Here is a 23,149-nt window from a genome sequence, read left to right on the forward strand (position 1 = left end):
TAATTTGTCACATACATATTTAATGTATGACACACACTATATGCAAGACTTTTCAATATATAGATTTGTTTACAACCATTTACTGAATGTGGTGCATCATATTTATATGTATCCAAATCAAATTGAACATACTTATCCCTACAGTTACTTGCTAAGTGTAATCTTGGCAAACTAAAACATAAAAATTAAATAAAGTATGACACAGACATGGGAACTAGCTACGGTATCAGCTGTTACTGTATGCTGGAGGTGAAAGTCATGTCAATGTAATAATTGGCACTTACGCTTACAAAGTATCTCAATTTATGAAGGTACAGTGGGATTACAATGAGACCCTCTTTAGGTATCTGATTCTAATGGAGCAAAAATAGCTCATAAATGACCTTTAATGTTTCCCCCATCTCCACTAATTAAGGAAAATACATAGCCCCAGTTGGTGGAGTGCAGGTGTGGGCTCTGAGGGAGGGCACCTGCCTGGTCAGGGCACCTGTCCCATATACTGCTTTTTTGGGAGTAGGTAAGAAGGAAGCATGTGTTTCTGTTGTAATGATGAACTGATCATAGCAGTAGAAGCAATATGGGGAGAAAAAATGAAGGGTTGAAAGAAGTAGCAGAGGAAAAAAATAGAAAGGGAGAAGGAAAATGGGGAAACAAGGTGATCAAATTTGTAAAAATGTGCAAATCTGACTCATTTTGAAGAAAAGAATTTGCATTTATATGTCCCGAAGTGCTTCACAGTCAGTTAATTGCTTTTTTGGAAGTGTAGTCAACTATTGGTTTGTAGGCAAATGCAGCAGCAACTTGTGCACAGCAAGGGTCCCACAAACATCAATGGGATAAACGATCAGTTCATCTGTTTTGGTGGTGCTGGTTAAGGGATTGATAACTTCAACCCCAAGACAAATCCCACACTCTTCTCACCACTCTTCTTCGAATGGTGCCGTGGGACCTTGTATATCCAGCTGAACAGTTTGATGAGGCTTTGGTTTAATGCCTCATCCAAATGACATCACCCCCATCAATGCTGCATTCTGTCAACACTGCACTGAAGTGCCAGCCTAGATTATGTGGTCAAGTCCTGCAGTGGGGCTTGAACCCACAACCTTCTGACTCAAATACTAGAGTACTCCAATTGTGCCAAGCTAAAGTGACACTATCTCATTTTGATTTAAAATGAAACATATTTAGCTATACTCACACTGAAAAATAAACACACAGCTCTGTATGTAATTGGATTTATAACTATCATAGTTTCTTGATCATAAATCGTTCTTCTAACAATTCCCCAATGCTGACAGCTGTATAAATGACTCATTAAGACAAGGCAGGAGGAATGGGGCAGAGACAGGCCGAGAAGGGATGGGGTGGAGCAGATGGAGGGAAGGGGGCATATCCCAGATCCCTAAAGGAATGCATTTGCTAAGGAGTACAGGAGGAGCGTAGCTCTAGGAAAGACGGTGTACAATCTGAATCTAAATAGGAACTGACGGTTTGTAAAACATTTTAAGCGATCAGATTCTGTCAGTCCCAAAGGTATTCAGATTGGCTTCAGTTTAATTGAATCGTGACTTTTAAAAAAAGTGATTTATTTGCATGTCCTATTTTTTCATCCTAACTTTTGTTTCCAAATACAATAGGTCACTTCTAATTGAGGTTTCCATAGCAACTCTCATTCTGGTTCAAAACGAAGCCGAATTGCAGTGCCCTGCTGTTTATTGAGGCTGCAGATTGAAATGCTGTCCGTCAGCAGAGAGCCAACTTGGAGTGGCTGGTGAGGTGCTTCAGTTCATTCCCAGAATCTGCTCTGGCTTCCCACGCATTTGCAAAATAATTGAATGGTGGGCTCGTCAGCCACACCAACCAGGTGCCGTTTCTGATTGGCCAGGAGCTGGGAGCCACACAAGCCGCTGTATCTATATATTTGGTAAGAAAATTACATTCCAAATAGAAGAGACTGCAAATTTGCTGCTGCTGTTTATACTTGAGGTTAAAAATGCGATTTCAGATTAAAAACGCCAGTTTGCTTCTGCAATTTTCGAGAAAAGCGGGCAAGTTACAGCACAGCATTCAGATTTCTACTGCTGGCAGTACCTTAGAAAAAGCCATGGCACCGTGTGGGCATAACTCCATCCCGGGCCCCACCAATTGGCCTGTGGTGGGGAGCCTGCTGGAGATCATCCGGAGAGGAGGACTCCAAAGACAACACGAAACACTGGTAAATGGAGAGATGCATCCAATCAATTCTAGCTTTATCTGTGGAATTGCAATAAGAATTTATCATTATCGTTTTTCAGACAGTAATACAAAGTCGTAGATCAACTGATTTAAGATATTTTTCTTTAAAAATAAAAAACCAAGAAATTGCAACTAGAAGTTTGACAGGGACACATTTCCACCGTTGACTCCAAGAGATTACCCAGTTGTTTCCCCCCCCCCCCCCCCCCCCACTAACAGTGTCATGACGCGTGTGTTGTTTTATTTTTGCACAGGTCGAATTTCATAAGAAATTTGGGAAGATTTTTAAGATGAAATTGGGGCCATTTGAATCCGTGCACATCGGGGCTCCGTGTCTCCTGGAAGCCCTTTTCCGCAAAGAAAGCAACTACCCCCAGCGCCTGGAGATCAAACCGTGGAAAGCTTACCGAGATTACAGAGACGAGGCATATGGACTTCTCATACTGTGAGTACAGCGGGCGAAACGGCCAAAATTCATAGCAAAGAAGATTAATGCAATTAAAAATAATCCTTGAAAAATATTTATGTAAAAACCATGGTCCAATTTATTTTATAGAATACATTTCATCGGGAAATTACAAATGACAGAAATTTGGAATTGGTTTAATTTTTATTGCAAGGATATTGTTATAATCGATAAATATTGAACATCAGACTGTGATCTAAACTGAGAAGCGGTATTATTGCAAATATGAACAATACATTATAGCTTACAGCTACTAGATAATTAGGTAAAAGTTAACGTTTTCAGACGAACTCCGTAAGGGAAACATCTGCCAGGTTTAACCCAGCGCGCATATAAATCCTCTTTTTCTTCCAATGGTAGTCGGTGCGATCTATAAAATAAACGTGAGTGTCTGTGACTCGTGTTTTTCCCCTTTTTCGTTGTCTTGACTTTAGGGAAGGAAAAGACTGGCAAAGGGTGAGGAGCGTATTTCAAAAAAAGTTGATGAAGCCAACAGAAGTCGTAAAACTGGATGGAAAAATCAACAGGGTAAACACGCTTTACCATTAGTACGCGTCATGCACGTTAGTATGCACATATACACGGCTTTACATCAGAGTGACATCGGATTTCTTTACTATCTTCCCTGCTTCGGCGTTTACTTTAGTAAGCAAGCAAGACGCCTAGACCCGAGGCAAGTTCGTGCAAAATAGAAATCAGAGAGCTGTCCATCTAACACGGTTCTGCAATACTGTGCAGAAACACACATATTTTGGGGGAAAAAAAATCAATTTTATAGTTGATTTTTTTACAGCACATTTAAAAATATTGACACCAAAGAACTTAACATCCCATAAAGTGTATGTCGAAGCACAGCCTTCCAACCAGCGTAAAGTGGTGTCCTTGTAATCAGAGTATTTCCCTTGATTCTCGTAACACTCGTGTCTTCAGTGTTTGCTAAAGAGTGATCGCTTCAGCATATTTGACTCCAACACCTGATCAATATCCAACTGTGTTTGGAAAGGTACCATAATATACTTGGCACTACAAAATGGCAAACATGTAAAAAAGCTACAGCTAGACGGTGTCATTTGCAGTTTGATGATCGGAGGTAGTGTGGTTAAACATTCTGAAGAAATCAGCTTTAAACCAACACTTTGGAAAAATAACTGAAACAAAGGTACACGAAGAGTGAAATGAAAATGCTTAGCATCCATAACTTTTTAAACAGTGGGCTTCAAAGATTTTTTTGCATGGGGGAACCCCCTACAAATATATATTTTTTTCATTCATGGGATGTGGGCATCGCTAGCAAGGCCAGCATTTATTGACCATCTGTAATTGCCCTTGAGCAGGTGGTGGTGAGCCACCTTCTTGAAACGCTGTAATCCGTGTGGTGAAGGTTCTCCCACAGAGCTGTTAGGTAGGGGGTTCCAGGATTTTGACCCAGCAACAATGAAGGAACAGCAATATATTTCCAAGTCAAGATGGTGCGTGACCTGGAGGGGAACGTGCAGGTGGTGGTGTTCACATGCGCCTGCTGCCCTTGTCCTTCTAGGTGGTAGGGGCCATGGGTTTGGGAGGTGCTGTCGAAGAAGCCGTGGCAAGTTGCTGCATTGCATCTTGTAGATGGTACACACTGCAGCCACGGTGCGCCGGTGGTGGAGGGAGTGAATGTTTCAGGTGGTGGGTGGGGTACCAATCAAGCGGGCTGCTTGATACATTTGGGGGGACTCCTAACTTCCAAAAGAAAGTATTAGTTACCCAAAGGAAAACAGTGCTGTCATTGTAGAAAATATGCTCTATTAGTGTACAAGGAAAGAAATACTGTGCCATTAAATCCACAAATACAGAAAAATCCAGAAATCTAATGACTAGAGAGTGACAGAAATCTAATGACCTCAGGAGCTCTTGGGATCCCCTACTGGAGATGGTACAATCCAGGAACCCCAATTTGAAATTTGAGCTTTTAAATGTTTGTTCACTTTGTTTTTCTGAATATTTCTCAGGTTCTAAAGGATTTCATTGGAAGAATAGGGAAGCTATGTGACGAGACAGGCAAGATTGATAATTTATACCAGGAACTGAACAAATGGTCCTTTGAAAGTAAGTTCTTGTGAAAGTGATATGCCCAAAAATTCTTTGGTTACTGATAAATGAATAGATATAGAGTTGCAAATTGTCATGAGTAGTTTTGTTCACCAAGTTTTTGTATTGGTAACAGTTTAGAATAAAATCCAGTTAAAAATTGGAGTAAACTAATTATGTTAAGATTACTTGGCTATTTTAACTCAATTTTGTGGGAAAATGTCTTCTAATAAATTGCAGTTCTGTCACAGCAAATGAAAACACCAAGTAACATTTCCATTGAAGTACATACTCACATCATTTAATCTTTAATGTTGGTGTGACCATTATTGCCACACAATGTTTTCCTAAATAGATCAGTAGGAGGTTTAAAAGTTTGCTTATTTAAAGGTTTTCTTTCTTGTAGTGAAGGTAAGTTTGATGAAAGGGAAGAGGTGTGTATTCAGATTGTAGACCTTCACTATTCAATTCTCATCCATCACCAAATAAGAACCAGGAGGTAAAGATCAGCTGCCTAAGCACACAAAGCACATTCGTTTACTGGGAAAACTTGAACATATTTCTAATAATGTGGTGCCAAGAAGAAAGTGTTTAAAATTAATATCCTCCTTCCATTTGTTAATTATTCCTTCCCCTAAGCTTTAGGTTGCCGGTTACATCCCAGAAGAGAGGGTCTCCCAAGCCTTTGCTTATACTAACTAATATGAATTGTGTGAGTTGACTGGTAGAAATGCATGAGAGGGATCATTGTTGAATAGCCTTCCAACTTTTCTGGTTGGCAAAACTCTCTGGGAAAGCATTTGACCTCTGCTCTGTACTCCACCTGAAAGATCTGAGAAAAAGCATTTAAAAAAAATAAGTACCTATGTATCATAAAAAAGTTTTCCACTATTTGTTTTGCCATAAGCTGGAAACAATATATATTTGAATTAAATATTTATTTGCAAATAATTATTTTTAGTTCTTTATTAAAACATACAGATACTAAAGCAGTAAAAAGTACAATGCAATTTAGTATATTATATATATTTTTATCTTGGTGTTGTATTTGGCAATTGCATTTTCCACTTACCAATCATTTTCAAATTCTAGCAATTTGCTTGGTGTTGTATGATAAAAGATTTGGCCTTTTGGAACAAAATGTGGGTGAAGAATCTTTGAACTTCATCCAGGCAATTAAAATTGTAAGTATGCTGCAATAAATGATTTTATTATAGCTCAGCAATTAGTTCTATGCGATATCAAAAGGTTTATTTCTGTAAAATGATCACAATAAAAACAAAGAAGTTATGCTAAAACTTTATAAAACACTGGTTAGGCCCCAGCTGGAGTATTGTGTTCAATTTTGGACACCACACTTTAGGAAGGATGTCAAGGCCTTAGAGAGGGTGCAGAAGAGATTTGCTAGAATGGTACCAGGGGTGAGGGACTTCAGTGGAGAGACTGGAGAAGCTGGGATTGTTCTCCTTAGAACAGAGAAGGAGATTTGATAGAACTGTTCAAAATCATGAAGGATTTTGATAGAGTAAATAAGGAGAAACTGTTTCCTGTGGCAGAAGGTTGGTAACCAGAGGACACAGATTTAAGGTAATTGGCAAAAGAACCAGAGGTGACATGAGGGGAAAAAAAATGTATGCAGCGAGTTGTAATGATCTGGAATGCGCTGCCTGAAAGGGTGGTAGAAGCAGATTCAATAGAAACTTTCAAAAGAGTATTGCATAAATACTTGAAGGGGAAAAAATTGCAGGGCTATGGGGAAAGAGTAGGGGAATGGGACTAATTGGATAGCTTTTCCAAAGAGCTGGCACAGGCACAACAGACTGAATTGCTTCCTTCCATGATTCTAAGTTGTTACTTAGTGCAACCAAGTACAATATTCAGGTTAGTGGATTAACATCCTACCAAAATAACAAATAGAATTTTCTGCAGGATCCTATATAGTTATTATTTTAGGGTAAAAACAGGCTACTAAGTATGATAAAAAGAAAAAATACAAATAATGAAAATCTAAATAAAACATGTTGTGTGGTAACTATTTGTCAAAGTTCAAGTGAAAAGTCCACACTTGAAACATTTACCCATCTTTTCTCTTTTTACAAGCTGATAGACCTGTTGTGTATTTCTAGTGTTGTCTGTTTTATTCTGAATCACAAGAACACAGCACAATGAAGAAAAGCCAATTTCAATCTTTCAGAATGCATTTATGTAATTTGCAAATGAACAGACGTTCTTTTTATCTCCTATATATCTTAGATGATGAATACATTTGGTAAAATGATGGTGACTCCAGTTGAGCTCCATAAAAGCTTTAATACAAAGACTTGGAAGGACCATACAGAAGCGTGGGACAATATATTCAAAACAGGTATATGCCTGATTAAAGGGTGCATCAGTAATGTCAACTATAGCAGAGATAATATTCACGTAAAGGTTCTGGAAAACTAATTTTTTAGCCCTACAGATCCTCGAGTATATATAATTCTTCAATTGTAAAATCTTTGAGCAGCTATAAATGCCTAAATGCTCAACTTCAGTACATTCTTGGGGGAGCTCTTGACTCTTAGGTTCCCTTGAATTTGAAATATTAATACTCTGAAGGAGAGGGGATTACATTAATCCTTCACCTCTGGACTTTCAGTTCTAATCTAACACGGATCGATGGCTTGAAAATCCCTCTCTCTGCCCTCTCATGGGCATCATCTTGCAGGCAACAAATGGGAAGCAAAATTGAGGCCCTGTCAACCCCAATGTATTGTTAGTGATTTTACTAAGGGTGGGAGGGAAGGATTTGCATTTTGTGTGCTGGCAAACAAAATTCTGACAGAAAATAAGTCTTGGTTTCCTCATCAACTCTCATTTAACAAACCAGTTACCAAGCTGTGCTTTTCTGTGAATGTACTGGTGGTTTAGTATTTGTTGTGGCAGGAAGTACTGGTGGTTTAATATCTGTTGCAGTGTGAATAGCTGAAGTTATTGACAAAGTAATTGTTATTTGAGAGCAGCAGTTGTATACTCCACTCCTTTTCTATTTATTGTTCTATTCTCATTGGATTGTTTGAAAACTCCACCTAAAATAAGCTCTAAACCTGGTTGGCCTGCATGCCATGATTAAGTAGGGTACACAATGAACAGGATTGTCCTGTTTTGGAGGTGCATTACCTCTCAAAATCACAATTCTGTAGCAGTTGTTGTCCCCCAGTTCCCTCTACGTCAGTACCTGTGCCAATTGTAAGGTCCTACATGAAAAGTATTTTTGCAGTTTTTCAGTCCATTTCTTGATAAATATAATCTGCAGCACAAAACTTCCCCAAATTCAGCACAAATGGCAATATTTAACAATTTCACTCTGAGAAGCCATTAGGGTGGCCGATATCAGAAATGGAAATGCCCATGGAAATGGAGTTGGAGGGAACTTTTCTGAGGTTGGGGGTGAAGGGATATCGTGGTCGTATAATGAAAATTTGCAACTATTGGGAAATGCATTTAGATTATTCAAACTTATTTCACATGTATGACCTTTTCAGCTAATAGGAGGAGGCTTCTATTTCATCAGACAGGGCTGGATTATAACCCAGTTTTCAGAAGCTAATGATAGCGTCTAATTTACTGTGCGACTAGTCCCTAGAGAACATGATTTTTAAACAGAAACCAGAGAACGTTATAGTACAGAACTAGGCCATTTGGCCCCTCAAGTTTGCACTGGTGTTTTTCTCCACATCAGCCACCTGGTCTAATCCCATCCCCTGCTTGCTCCCATACTCTTTGATATTCCTCTTTTTCAAGCAACAATCTAATTCCCTTTAAAAGAACTGGTGGACTCTATTTAAACATAAGAGGTGCAGTTGCCTAGTGGCTATGATGCTGGGCTAGTAAACCAGATGTTGTGAGTTGAAATCCCACCATGGCAAAATTTAATTCAATAAATCTGGCAAAATAACCATGAAAGCCTCTGGATTGTCAGAAAGAAACAACTGGTTCAGTAATGCTCTTCAGGGAAAAAGACCTTGCTACACCTACCTGGTCAGTTTGAGGCCAAAAAAAAAATCAATGTACTGATCTTCGGGCTCTTCGTCCCCCCTTTTAAGTGGCCTCTTCTCTCCTGGTGTTGTAGTGGGTATCTCGCTGCAGAACTGCCTGCTTTCCCTCTTCTGTAATAGCTCTCTGTTGATGGTGGAGGTCCTGCTGGAAGTCCGCTCTACAATATTTATTATCCATGGCAGGGTGGTGGGTGGAAGCCTCACCCTGCTCTGGCAGGAGGAGGGAAATCTAGCCCTGTGCCTCAGGAAACAAAACCAAGGACTCCAGTTGCCTTTTTCACTGCCTTATCCACCTCTCTTACTAATGTTAATAACCTGTGTATCTGCAAACCAAATCACTTGCTCCTCTACTTCATTTAAAATCTTAACTTTTAAAATGTAAATCCTTCCCCTATTCTTACTTTCAAAATGTATTACTTACATTGCTGTACATTGAATTGCACCTGTCACCTACCTACAATCCTGCTTGCCTTTCTATCTCCACTTTCAGTCATTCACAGTCATTGTCACAATTTGCCATACCCCCAATTTGATGTCATCTGCAAATTTCAATATTGTTTCCCCAATTCCAAAGCTTGGATTATTCATTAATATATACTAAATAAGCATGGTTCCAACACAAACTTTTGTGGAACACCACTTGCCATATTCTCCAGTCCAAGCAACTTCACTTTACCCCCACACTTTGATTTCTGCCCCCCCAATCATTTCTCTGACCATATGACCACATTCCTCTAAATTCCATACACCATTATCTTTGCCATGTGATACTTCATCATATGCCTTTTGAAAATCCGTTTCCACTGCATTTCCTTTATCTTTCCTTTCTATTATTTCTTCAATGAATTTTATAAGGTTTGTCAAATACAACATTCCCTTTAGAAATTTCTGCTGACTGGCCACAGAACTGTCCTGGGAGACCCAACCTTTCAGCCTGTTCTTGCCCCACGGAACTTATTTCCTCCTATCTCAACTCTATTTTTTCTCCCCTTGTCCGACCTACATCCGTGACTCTTCTGACGCCCTTCGCCACTTTAACAGTTTCCAGTTGCCCGACCCTAACTGTCTCCTTTTCACCATGGACTTTCAGTCCCTCTACACCTCCATCCCCCACCAAGACGGCCTGCGGACCCTCGGTTTCTTCCTTGAACAGAGGCCCAACCAGTCCACATCCACCACCACCCTCCTCCGGCTGGCTGAATTGTTCTTACGTTGAACAACTTCTCCTTTGACTCCACTCACTTCCTCCAAATAAAAGGTGTCTCTATGGGAACCCATATGGGTCTCAGTGATGCCTGCCTTTTTGTGAGATACATGGTACATTTCTTGATCCAGACCTACTCGGTCCCCTCACTCACCTCTTTTTTCGGTACATTGATGACTGTATCGGTGCCATTTCCTGCTCTCGCCCCAAACTGGAAAATTTCATCAACTTTGCTTCCAATTTCTACCCTTCCCTCGTCTTCACATGGTCCATCTCCGACTTTTCCCTTCCCTTCCTCGACTTCTCTATCTCCATTTCTGGGGATAGGCTGTCAACCGATATCTATTAAAAGCCCACTGACTCCCAGAGCTATCTTGATTACACTTCCTCCCACCCTGCTTCTTGTAAAGACTCCATTCCCTTCTCCTAGATTTTCCGTCTCTGTTGCATCTGTTCTGACAATGCCATCTTCCACACCAGTGCTTCTGATATGTCTTGTTCTTCAACCGAGGATTCCCCTCAACTGTAGTTGACAGGGCCCTCGACCATGTCCGTCCTATTTCCCGCACTTCTGCACTCACCCTCCCCTTCCCTTCTAGAATCATGATAGGGACCCCCTTGTCCTCACCTTCCACCCCACCAGCCTCCAAATTCAATGTATCATCCTCCACCATTTACGCCACCTTCAGCGCGTTCCCACCACCAAACACATCTTCCCCTCCCCTCCCCTTTCAGCATTCCGAAGGGGCCGCTCCCTCCGTGACATTCTGGTACACTCTTCCATCACCCCAATACCTCCTCCCCACGCCACCTTCACAAGCGAGCGCAGGAGATGTAACACCTGCCCTTTCACCTCCTCCCTTCCCACCTTCCAGGGCCCCAAAAACTCCTTCCAGGTGAAACAGCGGTCTACTTGTACTTCTTTCAATTTAGTATACTGTATCCGCTGCACACATTGCGGTCTCCTCTGCATTGAGGAGACCAAACGCTGGCTGGGTGATCGCTTTGCTGAAAACCTCCACTCTGTCCACAAGAGTGATCCTGACCTGTCGGTCGCTTGTCATTTTAATTCCCACTCCCACTCACACTCACACTCACACTCCCACGCTGACTTCTCTGTCCTCAGCTTCTTACATTGTTCCAATGAAGCTCAATGTAAGCTCGAGGAACGGCACCTCATCTTTCCTTTAGGCAATTTACAACCTTCCGGACTCAACATTGATTTCAATAACTTCAGATCATAACCACTGCTCCCATTTTTTCGGAAAGCAAGTGCTGGTAATGGTTCTGATGTTGCCATTTACAGCTCCTCCTGATCAATCTTTTGTTTCTTAACCTGTCCCATTATCACTTTCCTTGCCTTGCACCATCATCCCTTTTGTCATTTAATCTCTCTTGCCCTCTACCCTATTACAGACCTTCCCTTTTGTTCTTTCTTCCCCTCCTTTCCCTGGCTCTGTATTTGCCCAAAAACTTTAACTCTTTTAACATCTTTCAGTTCTGATGAAAGATCTTCGACCTGAAACGTTAACTGTTTCTTTCTCCACAGATGCTGCCTGACATGCTGAGCTTCCCCAGCATTTTCTGTTTTTATTTCATGATTAACTTAAGTTTCACCATGTGCATAGTAATTTTATCCTGTATTACAGCCACTAATAGTTTACCAACAACTGAAGTAAGAGTAACTGGCCTATGATTTTATGTCTTATCTCTGTCACTTTTCAATGAAAAAATCAATTTACTTTGTAGCTATTAAATGGTTAAACAATTTTTTTAAAGTAGTTAGTTAGAAAATACCAAATGTCATCAAAGAATCAAGGTAGCAATTCGTGTCTCATTTAATAAATATTTTAACCTACTGTATTTTGAGTATATCATATTCATTTTATTCAGGCACAATCCAAGAACAGAGATTTAAAGTCACTTTTTAGGTCACATGATTGAATGCTGAACCTGATGCCATTTCACTGGAATGGAATGCACTAGGATCAGTCATCAGATTTTCACTAGTGAACTGAATGACCTGGAACAGGGTATTGGAGCCAAATGTTTCTAACAGTCTAAGGTTAACACGAGGCATTGACTGGGGTCACTGAACTGACAGGGATATGCAGCTCTTGCTACGCACATAACTTATTCATTCAAAGCACTATTGACTGACACACCCACTTTCCTATTTCAGTAGTGAAAACAGCTGAAGTAGATTAGCAAAGATAATATACTTTCAACATGACTTGTGGGCATAGTAACAGATATTAACCCTTCAAAGAGCATTTGTTTTGCTTTCTAAGTGCACAACCAGTAGTAGTTGCCTACATTTCTTTTATATTCTGTAAAAATTATATTTTATTAATAACTTTTATTTCTGAGACTGGAAATCTTCCAATAGAACATCTGCCAACCTAGAAAACCAGCAAAATCTAACCAACAGTTTCAAAAAAGAATACATAGCACTCAAAAAGCTAATGCCTCAAGAATGGCCTTGATTATAAGCCTATGACATGTGAAAACTCGTAGTTGCATGGGCTTTGTACCCTAAGCAGTACTATATACAATGTTCTTTCACTTGTGTTGGAGGAATAAAACATAAGCACATGAAAGCCTGAAGGGGAAATCAAGATGTCGTAGGCACAGAATTGATGGTGCATTTCTTGGGGGAGAGGGTCCAGGGTCACGATCCCCTGGAAAATTTTAATTTTTATGTTAAGAATTATGCATCTTGGCTCATTTTAAGTCCTTTTATATTTCACAATTAATAGATTTTAAGTCAAAAAAGAAAAACAAAGTGCTATTTGAATTTTCAACACACCAACCAGACCATCACTTCCCCAAAAGTTATCTCAGTAATCACATTCCGACATCCAAGCCCTCTTGCCTCAGTTCACAGAGTCACTGTACCCTATCACACTCTTCACTCTTTCATAAAGACACTCTCTCCTCTGCCAACCTGCCCAGTTCACACTGGACCCCTCCTACCCCTTTCCTCGTAATCCAACATGACATTCTTCTTCTCTTCCCCCCCCCCCCCCCACCACCACTTCCCCAGTTCAAACTGGCACTCTTTTTAAAATCTCAAAACCCCTCAGTTCAAGCCAGCACTCTTCCTCATTAATGCTAACAATTCCTCTCCTTATTCTCCACAGTTAATATTGGAATTCTCCTTCCTCCCCTCGCCAAAGAGTCGCCCCCAGCTTTTGCTCATTACCTTCCCATGCCTTCATTGCCATCCATTTCTGCCCAGTGACAATCTTATATTTATGGCCCCCAGTTTTAGACTCCCCCCACAGCTCCCAAACTGCTTTGTTTAAAGCTCTTCTTACTTGTTCAGATCTTTGTTTATCAAATAGAATCAAAAATGTTGATTGTTTGAGTGAAACAGTTCAAAGCCAATTTTGTTTATCAGCTCTAGCAGATGTTAAACAGTTAGCAAGATCAGGAAGGCAAAAAAGCAATGCACCAAGAACCAGAATAATTACAGCTTTTATATCATCACATAAATCGTCTGAATCCAAATGGATTACTGAAAAATTTGAATTCTTATAACCCAGCTTATAAATAATCACAATTTAATGAAATTATCAGTCTATTTTTCTCAAAGGCCATTAATTATGTTAGTTATTTATTCAGCATGTCTCATGAAAATAATTAAACTACATGACAGACCGTCATCTGTATTTTTATCTCCATGGAATAATATTCAAACACAGATAAATGTATTTGAATAAGCCCATTTTTTTAAATTGACCTGACTAAGGAAATATCTGAACTGGAAAGAAAAGAGTTTAGGATCTCTTAAGAGTAATTCCATGAAGAATTTGATGGTCTCAAGAAATATTTCTTCCCAGTAATTGAAGTCAACTGGAAACAGCTTTTATGCCTCAAGATTAGTACAGAGAACCTAATTTGTATATTTAGCTACCCTGTTTTCTTGATTGTATATTTATAATTTAAAGTTTTTTTTGTATACATTGTTGTAGCAAAATGCCATATCGATGGAAGATTGAACAGACAGTCAACCTGTCCAGCCAATGACTTCCTCTCAGAAATCTACAATGGCAGTGAACTATCGAGAAAAGAGCTGTATGCTGCCATCACTGAGCTCCAGATTGGAGGAGTAGAAACGGTAATATTCTGACTGAAATCTACATGCTGCTGTTGAGAATGATTAAAAGATGTAGCTCAGGGCTAAATTGAGAGAAAGCACTTAGTTGCAAACTTAGTTACTGAGCATCAGCTTGGCTCAGTGGTAGAACTCTCACCTTGGAGTCAGAAAGTTGTGGTTTCATGCTCTTTCCCAGCACTTGAACACATGACCTAGGCTGACAATTTGGTGCTAAGAGAGTCCTACATTGTCGAAGGTGAGTGGGAGTGATTTTTGTCTTCAGTGGACATTGGGCAGGCAGTGGGTGGGTTAATCACATCGCCTGACCAATGTCGCTGGCAGGAGGCCCGATCCATTTTCGTGGTCAAGCCTCATTAAAATAAAATCAGCGAGCTGCCAATGCTAAATGAGTATTGACAGGTAGCCTTCTGACTGGGGAGGCGGAGGGTATGGGAAATCTGGCAGCTGCTCTGTGGAGCTGAGCCGACAGAATCTTGTTAATTGGGAGTGGGCAATCTCATGGAGGGACCGGAAGTGGGCAGGACGATTTTTGTGGGGCCAGGAGGAGCATTCATGCCCCACAAAAATCGTTTTAAAAACTTACCATTAATGTTTCCAGAACGGCTTCCAACGGTCCCTTTAAGGACTGGTGGTTAGGCCTCTGAACGCTCAGATCCATTGGGCGGAATACACACAAAGCACACTCCAATGAAAGACCAGAATTGTATTGGGGTGCTAAACACAATTTAGGACACTGATTTATATTTTTGAATGAGGCTGCAGTCTGTTTCGGGCAGGTGTACTGGCCACCTAAATTGAGGCTCTCTTGAAAATTGCATTGGATGGGCCTTGCATAACAGTGAGCAATAAGTTTTTTTTTCAAATTTTCAACTTGCAACCGCCCCATTCATGCTGGAAAACGGGGCAGTAGTGAGACAAAAATTGGCTTCCACGTCTGTCGGTAAGTTGTTTAACTGAGGCCACATCAGGTGGACGTAAAAGCTCCCATGGCATTGTTCAGAGTTCTCCCAGTATCCTGGCCAACATTTACCCCTCAACTAATGCCATCAAAACAAATTAACTGGCCATTTACCTCAATTCTACTCTCAGTGTGCAAAGTGTGTGCTTTGTTTGCTTACATAACAACAGTGACCATGCTTCAAAAGTAATTTGTTGGCTGTGAAATGCTTTAGGACATTCTGAAGACACGAAAGGTATTATATAAACGCAAGGTCTTTCTTTACAATATTTACTGAACAGTTGACTTCTTGGCAACCTGCTACTGAACAAAAGTTGGAAACATTATAGTGCCTGTCAGGTGACACTATGTACCTTCAGTTCCTATATCACTAACAGTTCTATTACTCTCTTCCCTAATTTTGTAATCTGCCTAGTCTATCTAATTTGTCACAGTAAGGAATACATAAAGTGAATATAAATATTATTGTAAAAAGCTGTTCACTATTTCTTACGAGGAATAACAAATAGCTGTCAGTAAGTTAAAAGTATATTTGATCTCAGGTTTCTGTTTGTATGAATAATCTCCTCTTCTGGTTCATGATAGTATTAGAACGGTTTATTTGATTGAATTGCTGTCTTACATTTCTCTACCCAACATCTATCCTCATAAGTATACCTGTTGATACACAAGAGAACTGTAATTTCTGACAGGTGAAACCGCTGTTTAATTGTTCAATGTATTTTTGTGTTGGTGCTCAAAGGGAAATTGTAATCTAATGTCTGTATGAACAAGAGTGTTAGGAATAGATGTTTAAAATGTATCCCTTGTTTCAAAAAGTCATTTGTTTTATTGCTAGTTCTACATATATATAGCATAGAAATCTGTGAATTATTAAACAACATTTTGCATATGTTTACTATCCATTGTCTTGTGTCTTGAAATCAAACTGAAGACAACTGCAATCAGCCTAAGTTCTTGGAGCCACAGTATTTCCGCTCCAGTGGCCTACCCATCATTATGAGGTTAACTCATTAATTGAAAGATCTCTGATTAAGGTGGTAACGTGTCGCAAAGGGCAAGACCAACCAGTTGCTTGGAGCCTGATTTCAATATAGTGTACCTCGCAGTATTATGGAGAAAGTAAATTTAAAAAACGGATTTGTTTTTTAAACTATTGAAAATTTAAAATAGGATCTGACAATCAAATTGTCAAAGTCTTAGTGATGTTAAGTTTGGAACACGGCTCCTATAGATTTCATATGTTTGCAGGATTTCTCCCAAGTTTTCCATCAATCCATTTTTAACCATTACATTTTGTGAAGAAATAAATTACAAAGTTCCCCTCATGTACAGTTATATATTGACTCTACGTTAGATGAGTCATGTATTTAAAATAAAGACGCAGGTCCTAATATAATGCTGTAAATAGTAACAGTTAATTAAATGAAGGCAATCAAATTAGAACTGTGCAAAAAAACATTAACACTTTCTGCTGTCTTATGTTACAGACTGCCAACAGTTTGCTTTGGGCTATCTTTAATCTATCTCGCAATCCCAGTGTGCAAGACAAACTTAATGAGGAAATACTGAGTGTGCTGTCTAAAAACCAGGCCCCAACTGCAGAAGACATAAAGAAAATGCCCTACCTAAAGGCTTGCCTGAAGGAGTCTATGAGGTTTGTTTAACCAGATAGTTTTCATTTCCTCATGCGTGATTTTGTGTTTTTTTGTGTGTTTCATGTTGAAATTTTATCGCCACATCATTGTTTGTCTTGCGTGTGTCACGTACTTAATTCCAGTGAAAAGTAGGCAGCTATTCACAGCTAGAAGGAGAAGTGCACCAGAGCAGCTTTCTTCGATCTAGCAAGCACTCAACACTTTTACTCTATAGTTTGACCAAGATTTCTGAAAGCAAACAATTCTATAATGCATCCTAAATTCTATTCTTGCACAATAAATTGCACCACTGCACTACAGTGGAACTGGTAGGCTTTCAATTTATAACTTATGTTAACTCAGTTGTAAAATTATTTTGAGAATGATATATGAATTGATAATTTTATCCAGTAAAGTGTTCCAGATTCTGTTCTGTAGAATACTGTCTTACCAAACTAGGAACTGAAATACCGCTTTGGCTATATTATTGTACTTTCTGTTGGAACAATTTGTATTTTTTTTTCAGAAGTATTAAATACAGAGAATATCTTTATCACACGTAGCCATTGCACATGCCTTCCTATCCTATGTAACCTTAATCTTTATTCCAATTAACCTAGTGCATGAATTGACAATTAACATGGGGTTTTACAGAGAATATTGCAATCTTACTAATTATACAGATGTAACTAAAAGCCTCAATAAGATGATCACTAATACCAAATATCTGTTTAGGATAACTCCTACTGTGCCCTTTACAAGTCGGACCCTGGATGAAGAAACTGTTCTAGGTGACTATGTGCTACCTAAGGGAGTAAGTATCAAGCAACATTCTGGATACAAACCAAAAATACAGCATAGCTTCATTTTGTTGTTACCTCATCAACATCTTAAATTATTTATCGTCCCATATTTTTAAGGAGCTTTCATATTATAGTAAATGACAAAAGACAGAATATTATCACATCTTAGAAACACACATGCAATGAATTAATTTTGAAGCTCAGTGACTATTATGTCGGCATAGCAAGCAGCCATTTTACACATAGTAGTGTCCCACAAACTACAGTAAGATGAATTGTTGGTACTGTTTAAGGGAGAAATGTTGGCCAGACACCGAAAGAACTCTCTGCTCTTCTTTGAATACTAGTATGGATCTTCAACATCCACCTGAACCACCAGAACAGGCTGAAGAAGTCCTAGTTTTAATGTCCCATCTAACAGATGGGCATCTCAGGCCGAACAGCCCCTTATCTCAGTGGTACACTGCAATGTCTAGATTATATGTTCAAGTGAACTCACAACCAACTGATTCTGAGTTGAGAGTGGTATCAACTGAGCCAAGCTGTCACTTGATTACTATTGGTTTAAATACTGTTTTGAGAGAACTACCCACTTAAGTCATGACTTGTGTGGCTGAGTTACAGCTGACATTAAATCATCAAAGTGTAGCCATGCCTTTATTTATAGTGTTTTAAGATCACAATCATATTTAACATGTAACCATGTCTAAAACAGGCAGAAAGACAGGTAGACATAAACACAAAGAATTAGAGAGTGGAAGATAAGTAGAATCAGTTACATGAAGAGAAAGAGACACAATTTTTCTTTTTCTTTTGTCCATGGGCAATGCCATTGGAGATCAACTAGCTAATTATAAAATTGTAAAAACATGGAATTGTTTATGTCATGGAAGTGTGAGTCTTGTTTAAACAACATGCATAAAAAATTAAAGGTTAATCCTTGCATTCTCAGAATGATTACACTTTTATACCAATTATAAGGGGGAAGTATCTTTTTTTCTTACAGACTGTTTTAATGATAAACAATCATGCGTTAGGGTGGAATGAGGAATATTTTGATGAGGGAATGCAGTTTAAACCTGAGCGCTGGCTGCGGGAAAAGCGCACAATCAATCCCTTTGCACATGTGCCATTTGGCGTTGGGAAAAGGATGTGCATAGGCCGGCGGCTGGCTGAGCTACAGTTGCAGTTGGCCCTTTGCTGGGTAAGTCATGTGTGCTGGACCATTGCTGCACCAGCTTTGTTTAAATGCAACAATTAGCCAGAGTCACAGCTTTTTCTAATTTGAGAGTTTTTTTCCACTGCAGCTGGTACCAAGGTACAAGATAGTGGCTACTGACGAAGATGCTGTAGAAACATTGCATTCTGGGACAATGGTGCCTAATCGTGAAATCCCAGTTGCATTCCACAGACGTTAAGGTACAATAAAAATTGTTATCCACTCGTAGTTTTAATGTTGTTGTCCATTGCATAAGTTACTTTTCTCCTTTCTTCTTTGGATTTCCCCTCTTCCTCTCCCCATGTATTGTGCACCAATCCCTGTCACTGTTTCTAAACTGGCTGCTGGAAAATATAAGAATGCTGCAGATTGGCTTATTCTTCATATTTTTGTCTCCTTCCCTGCTCAGTCTTTTCAAATGACATCACAAAATCACTGGGAGTAATTTTCAACTTCACCACCTGGGCGGTAATGTTGCAGAGAAAGTCGCTCACTCGTCTACCTCTCTCTCCTCCTTTAAGTCGCTCCTTAAAACCTACCTCTTTGACCAAGCTTTTGGTCACCTGTTATAATATCGCTTTATGTAGCTTGGTGTCAAATTTTGTCTTATAACGCTCCTGTGAAGCGCCATGGACGTTTTTACTACGTTAAAGGCGCTACATAAATGCAAGTTGTTGATGATTGTTGTTGTTGTTCAACCTGCCTGATTTTCACCCCATTTGCGATGAAAATTGAGCAGTTGCTACAACGGGCAGGCAATCCGCTCTGCCAGGTTACTGCCCTGGTGGGAAAATTGAAAATGACCCCAACTGTGTGAGGAATGACAGAGGAAAACCAACATCCTGGCATTCCAAGAAAGAGTGTCTCTGTGCACTGACACACGAAAGCAAGACGCAACTCTCCCTATAACACTTTAATACTTGCTATTAAAGGGCTATTATTAAATAACATCTGTTAGCTGTACTGCGTACTTATAGTAAAGCAATGATGGACTCCAGAGATTGCGTAAACATGTTTATTATCCAAAAATGGAAGTAGTTGTCACAGGACAGAAAACTAATATTGAATCGGGGACAGGGACTCGATAAAATTAATATAAGTAAAACAACAGTAATGAAGAAAATAATAGCACTAAAGAGTGACAAATCCCCAGGACCAGATGGTTTCCATCCCAGGGTTTTAAAGGAAGTGGGTGAGCTCATTGCAGATGCCCTAACTATAATCTTTCAAAGTTCTCTAGATTCAGGAACTGTCCCTCTAGATTGGAAAATTGCACATGTCACTCTGCTTTTTAAGAAAGGAGAGAGAGGGAAACCAGGGAATGATAGACCAGTTAGCCTAACATCTGTTATGGGGAAAATGCTGGAGTCTATAATTAAGGACAGGGTGACTGAGCACCTTGAGAATTTTCAGTTAATCAGAGAGAGCCAGCATGGATTTGTGAAAGGTAGGTCGTGCCTGACAAACCTGATTGAATTTTTTGAAGAGTTGACTAAAGTAGTGGACAGGGGAATGTCAATGGATATTATTTATATGGACTTCCAGAAGGCATTTGATAAGGTCCCACATAAGAGACTGTTAGCTAAGATAGAAGCCCATGGAATCGAGGGAAAAGTACGGACTTGGTTAGGAAGTTGGCTGAGCGAAAGGCGACAGAGAGTAGGGATAATGGGTAGGTACTCACATTGACAGGATGTGACTAGTGGAGTCCCGCAGGGATCTGTCTTGGGGCCTCAATTATTCACAATATTTATTAACGACTTAGATGAAGGCATAGAAAGTCTCATATCTAAATTTGCCGATGACACAAAGATTGGTGGCATTGTAAGCAGTGTAGATGAAAACATAAATTTACAAAGCAATATTGATAGATTAGGTGAATGGAATTCATGTAGACAAATGTGAGGTCATCCACTTTGGATCAAAAAAGGATAGAACAGGGTACTTTCTAAATGGTAAAAAGTTAAAAACAGTGGATGTCCAAAGGGACCTAGGAGTTCAGGTACATAGATCATTGAAGTGTCATGAACAGGTGTAGAAAATAATCAATAAGGCTAATGGAATGCTGGTCTTTACATCTAGAGGACGAGAGTACAAGGGGGCAGAAGTTATGCTGCAGCTATACAAAACCCTGGTTAGACCGCACCTGGAGTACTGTGAGCAGTTCTGGGCACCGCACCTTTGGAAGGACATATTGGCCTTGGAGGGAGTGCAGCGTAGGTTTACTAGAATGATACCCGGACTTCAAGGGTTAAGTTATGAGGCGAGATTACACAAATTGGGGTTGTATTCTCTGGAGTTTCGAAGGTTAAGGGGTGATCTGATCGAAGTTTATAAGATATTAAGGGGAACAGATAGGGTGGATAGAGAGAAACTATTTCCGCTGGTTGGGGATTCTAGGAGTAGGGGGCACAGTCTAAAAATTAGAGCCAGACCTTTCAGGAGCAAGATTAGAAAACATTTCTACACACAAAGGGTGGTAGAAGTTTGGAAAACTCTTCCGCAAATGGCAATTGATACTAGCTCAATTGCTAAATTTAAATCTGAGAAAGATAGCTTTTTGGCAATCAAAGGTATTAAGAGATATGGGCCAAAGGCGGGTATATGGAGTTAGATCACAGATCAGCCATGATCTTATCAAATGGCGGAGCAGGCACGAGGGGCTGAATGGCCTACTCCTGTTCCTATGTTCCTAGGACAGCATGATGGAGCAGGTTTCGCACCTTGCCTTTTGGCGTGCAGGGTGTGTAGCTTGGTGTGACGAGGAATGGAGGAAAAGATAATGGGAGTTTACCCTCAATTTAAAAAATGTACTGCAAAAACAACATTGTGTCTTAGTATAACAAATGAGCATAGTTAGAAGGCACTAAATATTTCAATTTAGAAAACAAGTATTATGATAATTTGTCTAACTGTTATTGGTAGAGTTGTTGCATCAGATAATACACTTTTTCTTTTCAGGAGCACTGTGATTCTTCGAGAGCACAGCCCAGCCTACACTTTTGTTAACCTCAGCGTTTTACAATCAGTCAAAAAGGTACCACAAGGCCAAAAGAATGTTGTGAGAATGGAAGGATTACGACACATTCACTGACCTACAAAGAATTACAGCTTTTTCAACCCTAAGGCTGGTCTGATAAGAAATTGAGTAATACAACAAGTTATTCTGTCAGACCAATTCACTGGGCAATGGCCCTTGCTATTGAATGGTAAAGCAATACCATGTGATATTTGATACTTAATATACTGTAAAGTTAAGATGTAACTTATGACTGGTTATGAGGCCACTTCCCCATAAGATGTAAGGTATTACAGATAACCAGAAGGAACTCTGCCACCCTGAAAATCCATGGCTGTTCCGATGTACTCCTACCAGCACTTCGGCAGAAGTCCGCTGGTATGGCCAGAAACTAGGCTGGGACCCAGTTACACTGCTTGGAGTTCTCTGTGATCTGCTGGGGGAAGAGCATCAGCCCACTACAAACATCGGTGTAATTGTAAGGGGAAGCTGGGATTCCAAACAGAAGAAGCTCCTTGGGATTTTTCCAGCTTAACTGGGAGAAGTTCACAGTTAAATATAATTGGGGTAGAAATTAATCTCAGACAGTAGTGTAAAATGGGCGGTATTGCATCAGCCACCTGTTATACGCTCCGCCCGATATTTAGTTGCATTGCAGTCAATGAAATTGAATATCATGTTAATTGTATCCATGTGATTTATATCAATTATTGTTAATTGTATTCAGGTGGTGGATATCAACTGGGGCTCTCTTGTATCCGTACATAAGAGAGCTTATCTAGAGTGTGGGGTGTGTAATGTGGAGCTCTGTGAATAAAGGCTTGGAAGCAACTGAAGACCAGGCTCCAGAATTCTATCCTTCACCACCGGGCTATCCAGTTTATAACACATCAGGCGGACAGTATAACGGGCGACTGATGTGATACCGCCCGTGACCAATTTCTGCCCCGTTGACTCTGTTGCACTAAATTAAGCAATATATTTAAAGAACAAGTCTTGGTATAGAAAATTGTATAATTTAGAATATTATTTCTCAATGAATTAATCCACACATTTATCCTATCATGCCACAAAACAAGATTTATAAATAAGCTTAAATCTTTTGGTTATCTCTAGACTGACAGTTACAGAACAATCAGCCTGTTTTGAGGCAAATGTAACGCTCTGCACTTTCCAATGAAGTTTGCTTTACTTAGAGACAATCTAAAAGTTAAAAACTCAGGGACTTTGCAATGTATTACTCAACTTCTGTATAGCTGAAGAGAATTTTATTTTCTGATTTGTAAAAGTTTTTCAATATGATATTAAAAGTTAGTAAGAAGCATTTAATGTACATGTTTCCTATTTTATTCAACTGCTTTAACTAACCTGTTCAAGATGT

General features: G+C 39.6%; 1 protein-coding gene across 1 annotated transcript; it reads left to right on the forward strand.

Moving 5' to 3' along the window:
- Positions 1-1,979: 1,979 nt before the first annotated feature.
- Positions 1,980-23,092, forward strand: cyp24a1 (cytochrome P450, family 24, subfamily A, polypeptide 1). Its single transcript, XM_068000821.1, has 12 exons — positions 1,980-2,215; positions 2,490-2,680; positions 3,136-3,229; positions 4,690-4,786; positions 5,861-5,952; positions 7,022-7,133; positions 13,987-14,132; positions 16,581-16,747; positions 17,463-17,541; positions 18,537-18,734; positions 18,838-18,949; positions 21,711-23,092. The coding sequence occupies exons 1-11, from the start codon at positions 1,994-1,996 to the stop codon at positions 18,946-18,948; spliced, it is 1,509 nt and encodes a 502-aa protein (XP_067856922.1). The 5' UTR covers positions 1,980-1,993; the 3' UTR covers position 18,949; positions 21,711-23,092.
- The last annotated feature ends 57 nt before the right edge of the window (positions 23,093-23,149 follow it).

The sequence above is a fragment of the Heptranchias perlo genome, chromosome 19, assembly GCF_035084215.1.
Source record: "Heptranchias perlo isolate sHepPer1 chromosome 19, sHepPer1.hap1, whole genome shotgun sequence".
Classification (NCBI taxonomy): domain Eukaryota; kingdom Metazoa; phylum Chordata; class Chondrichthyes; order Hexanchiformes; family Hexanchidae; genus Heptranchias; species Heptranchias perlo.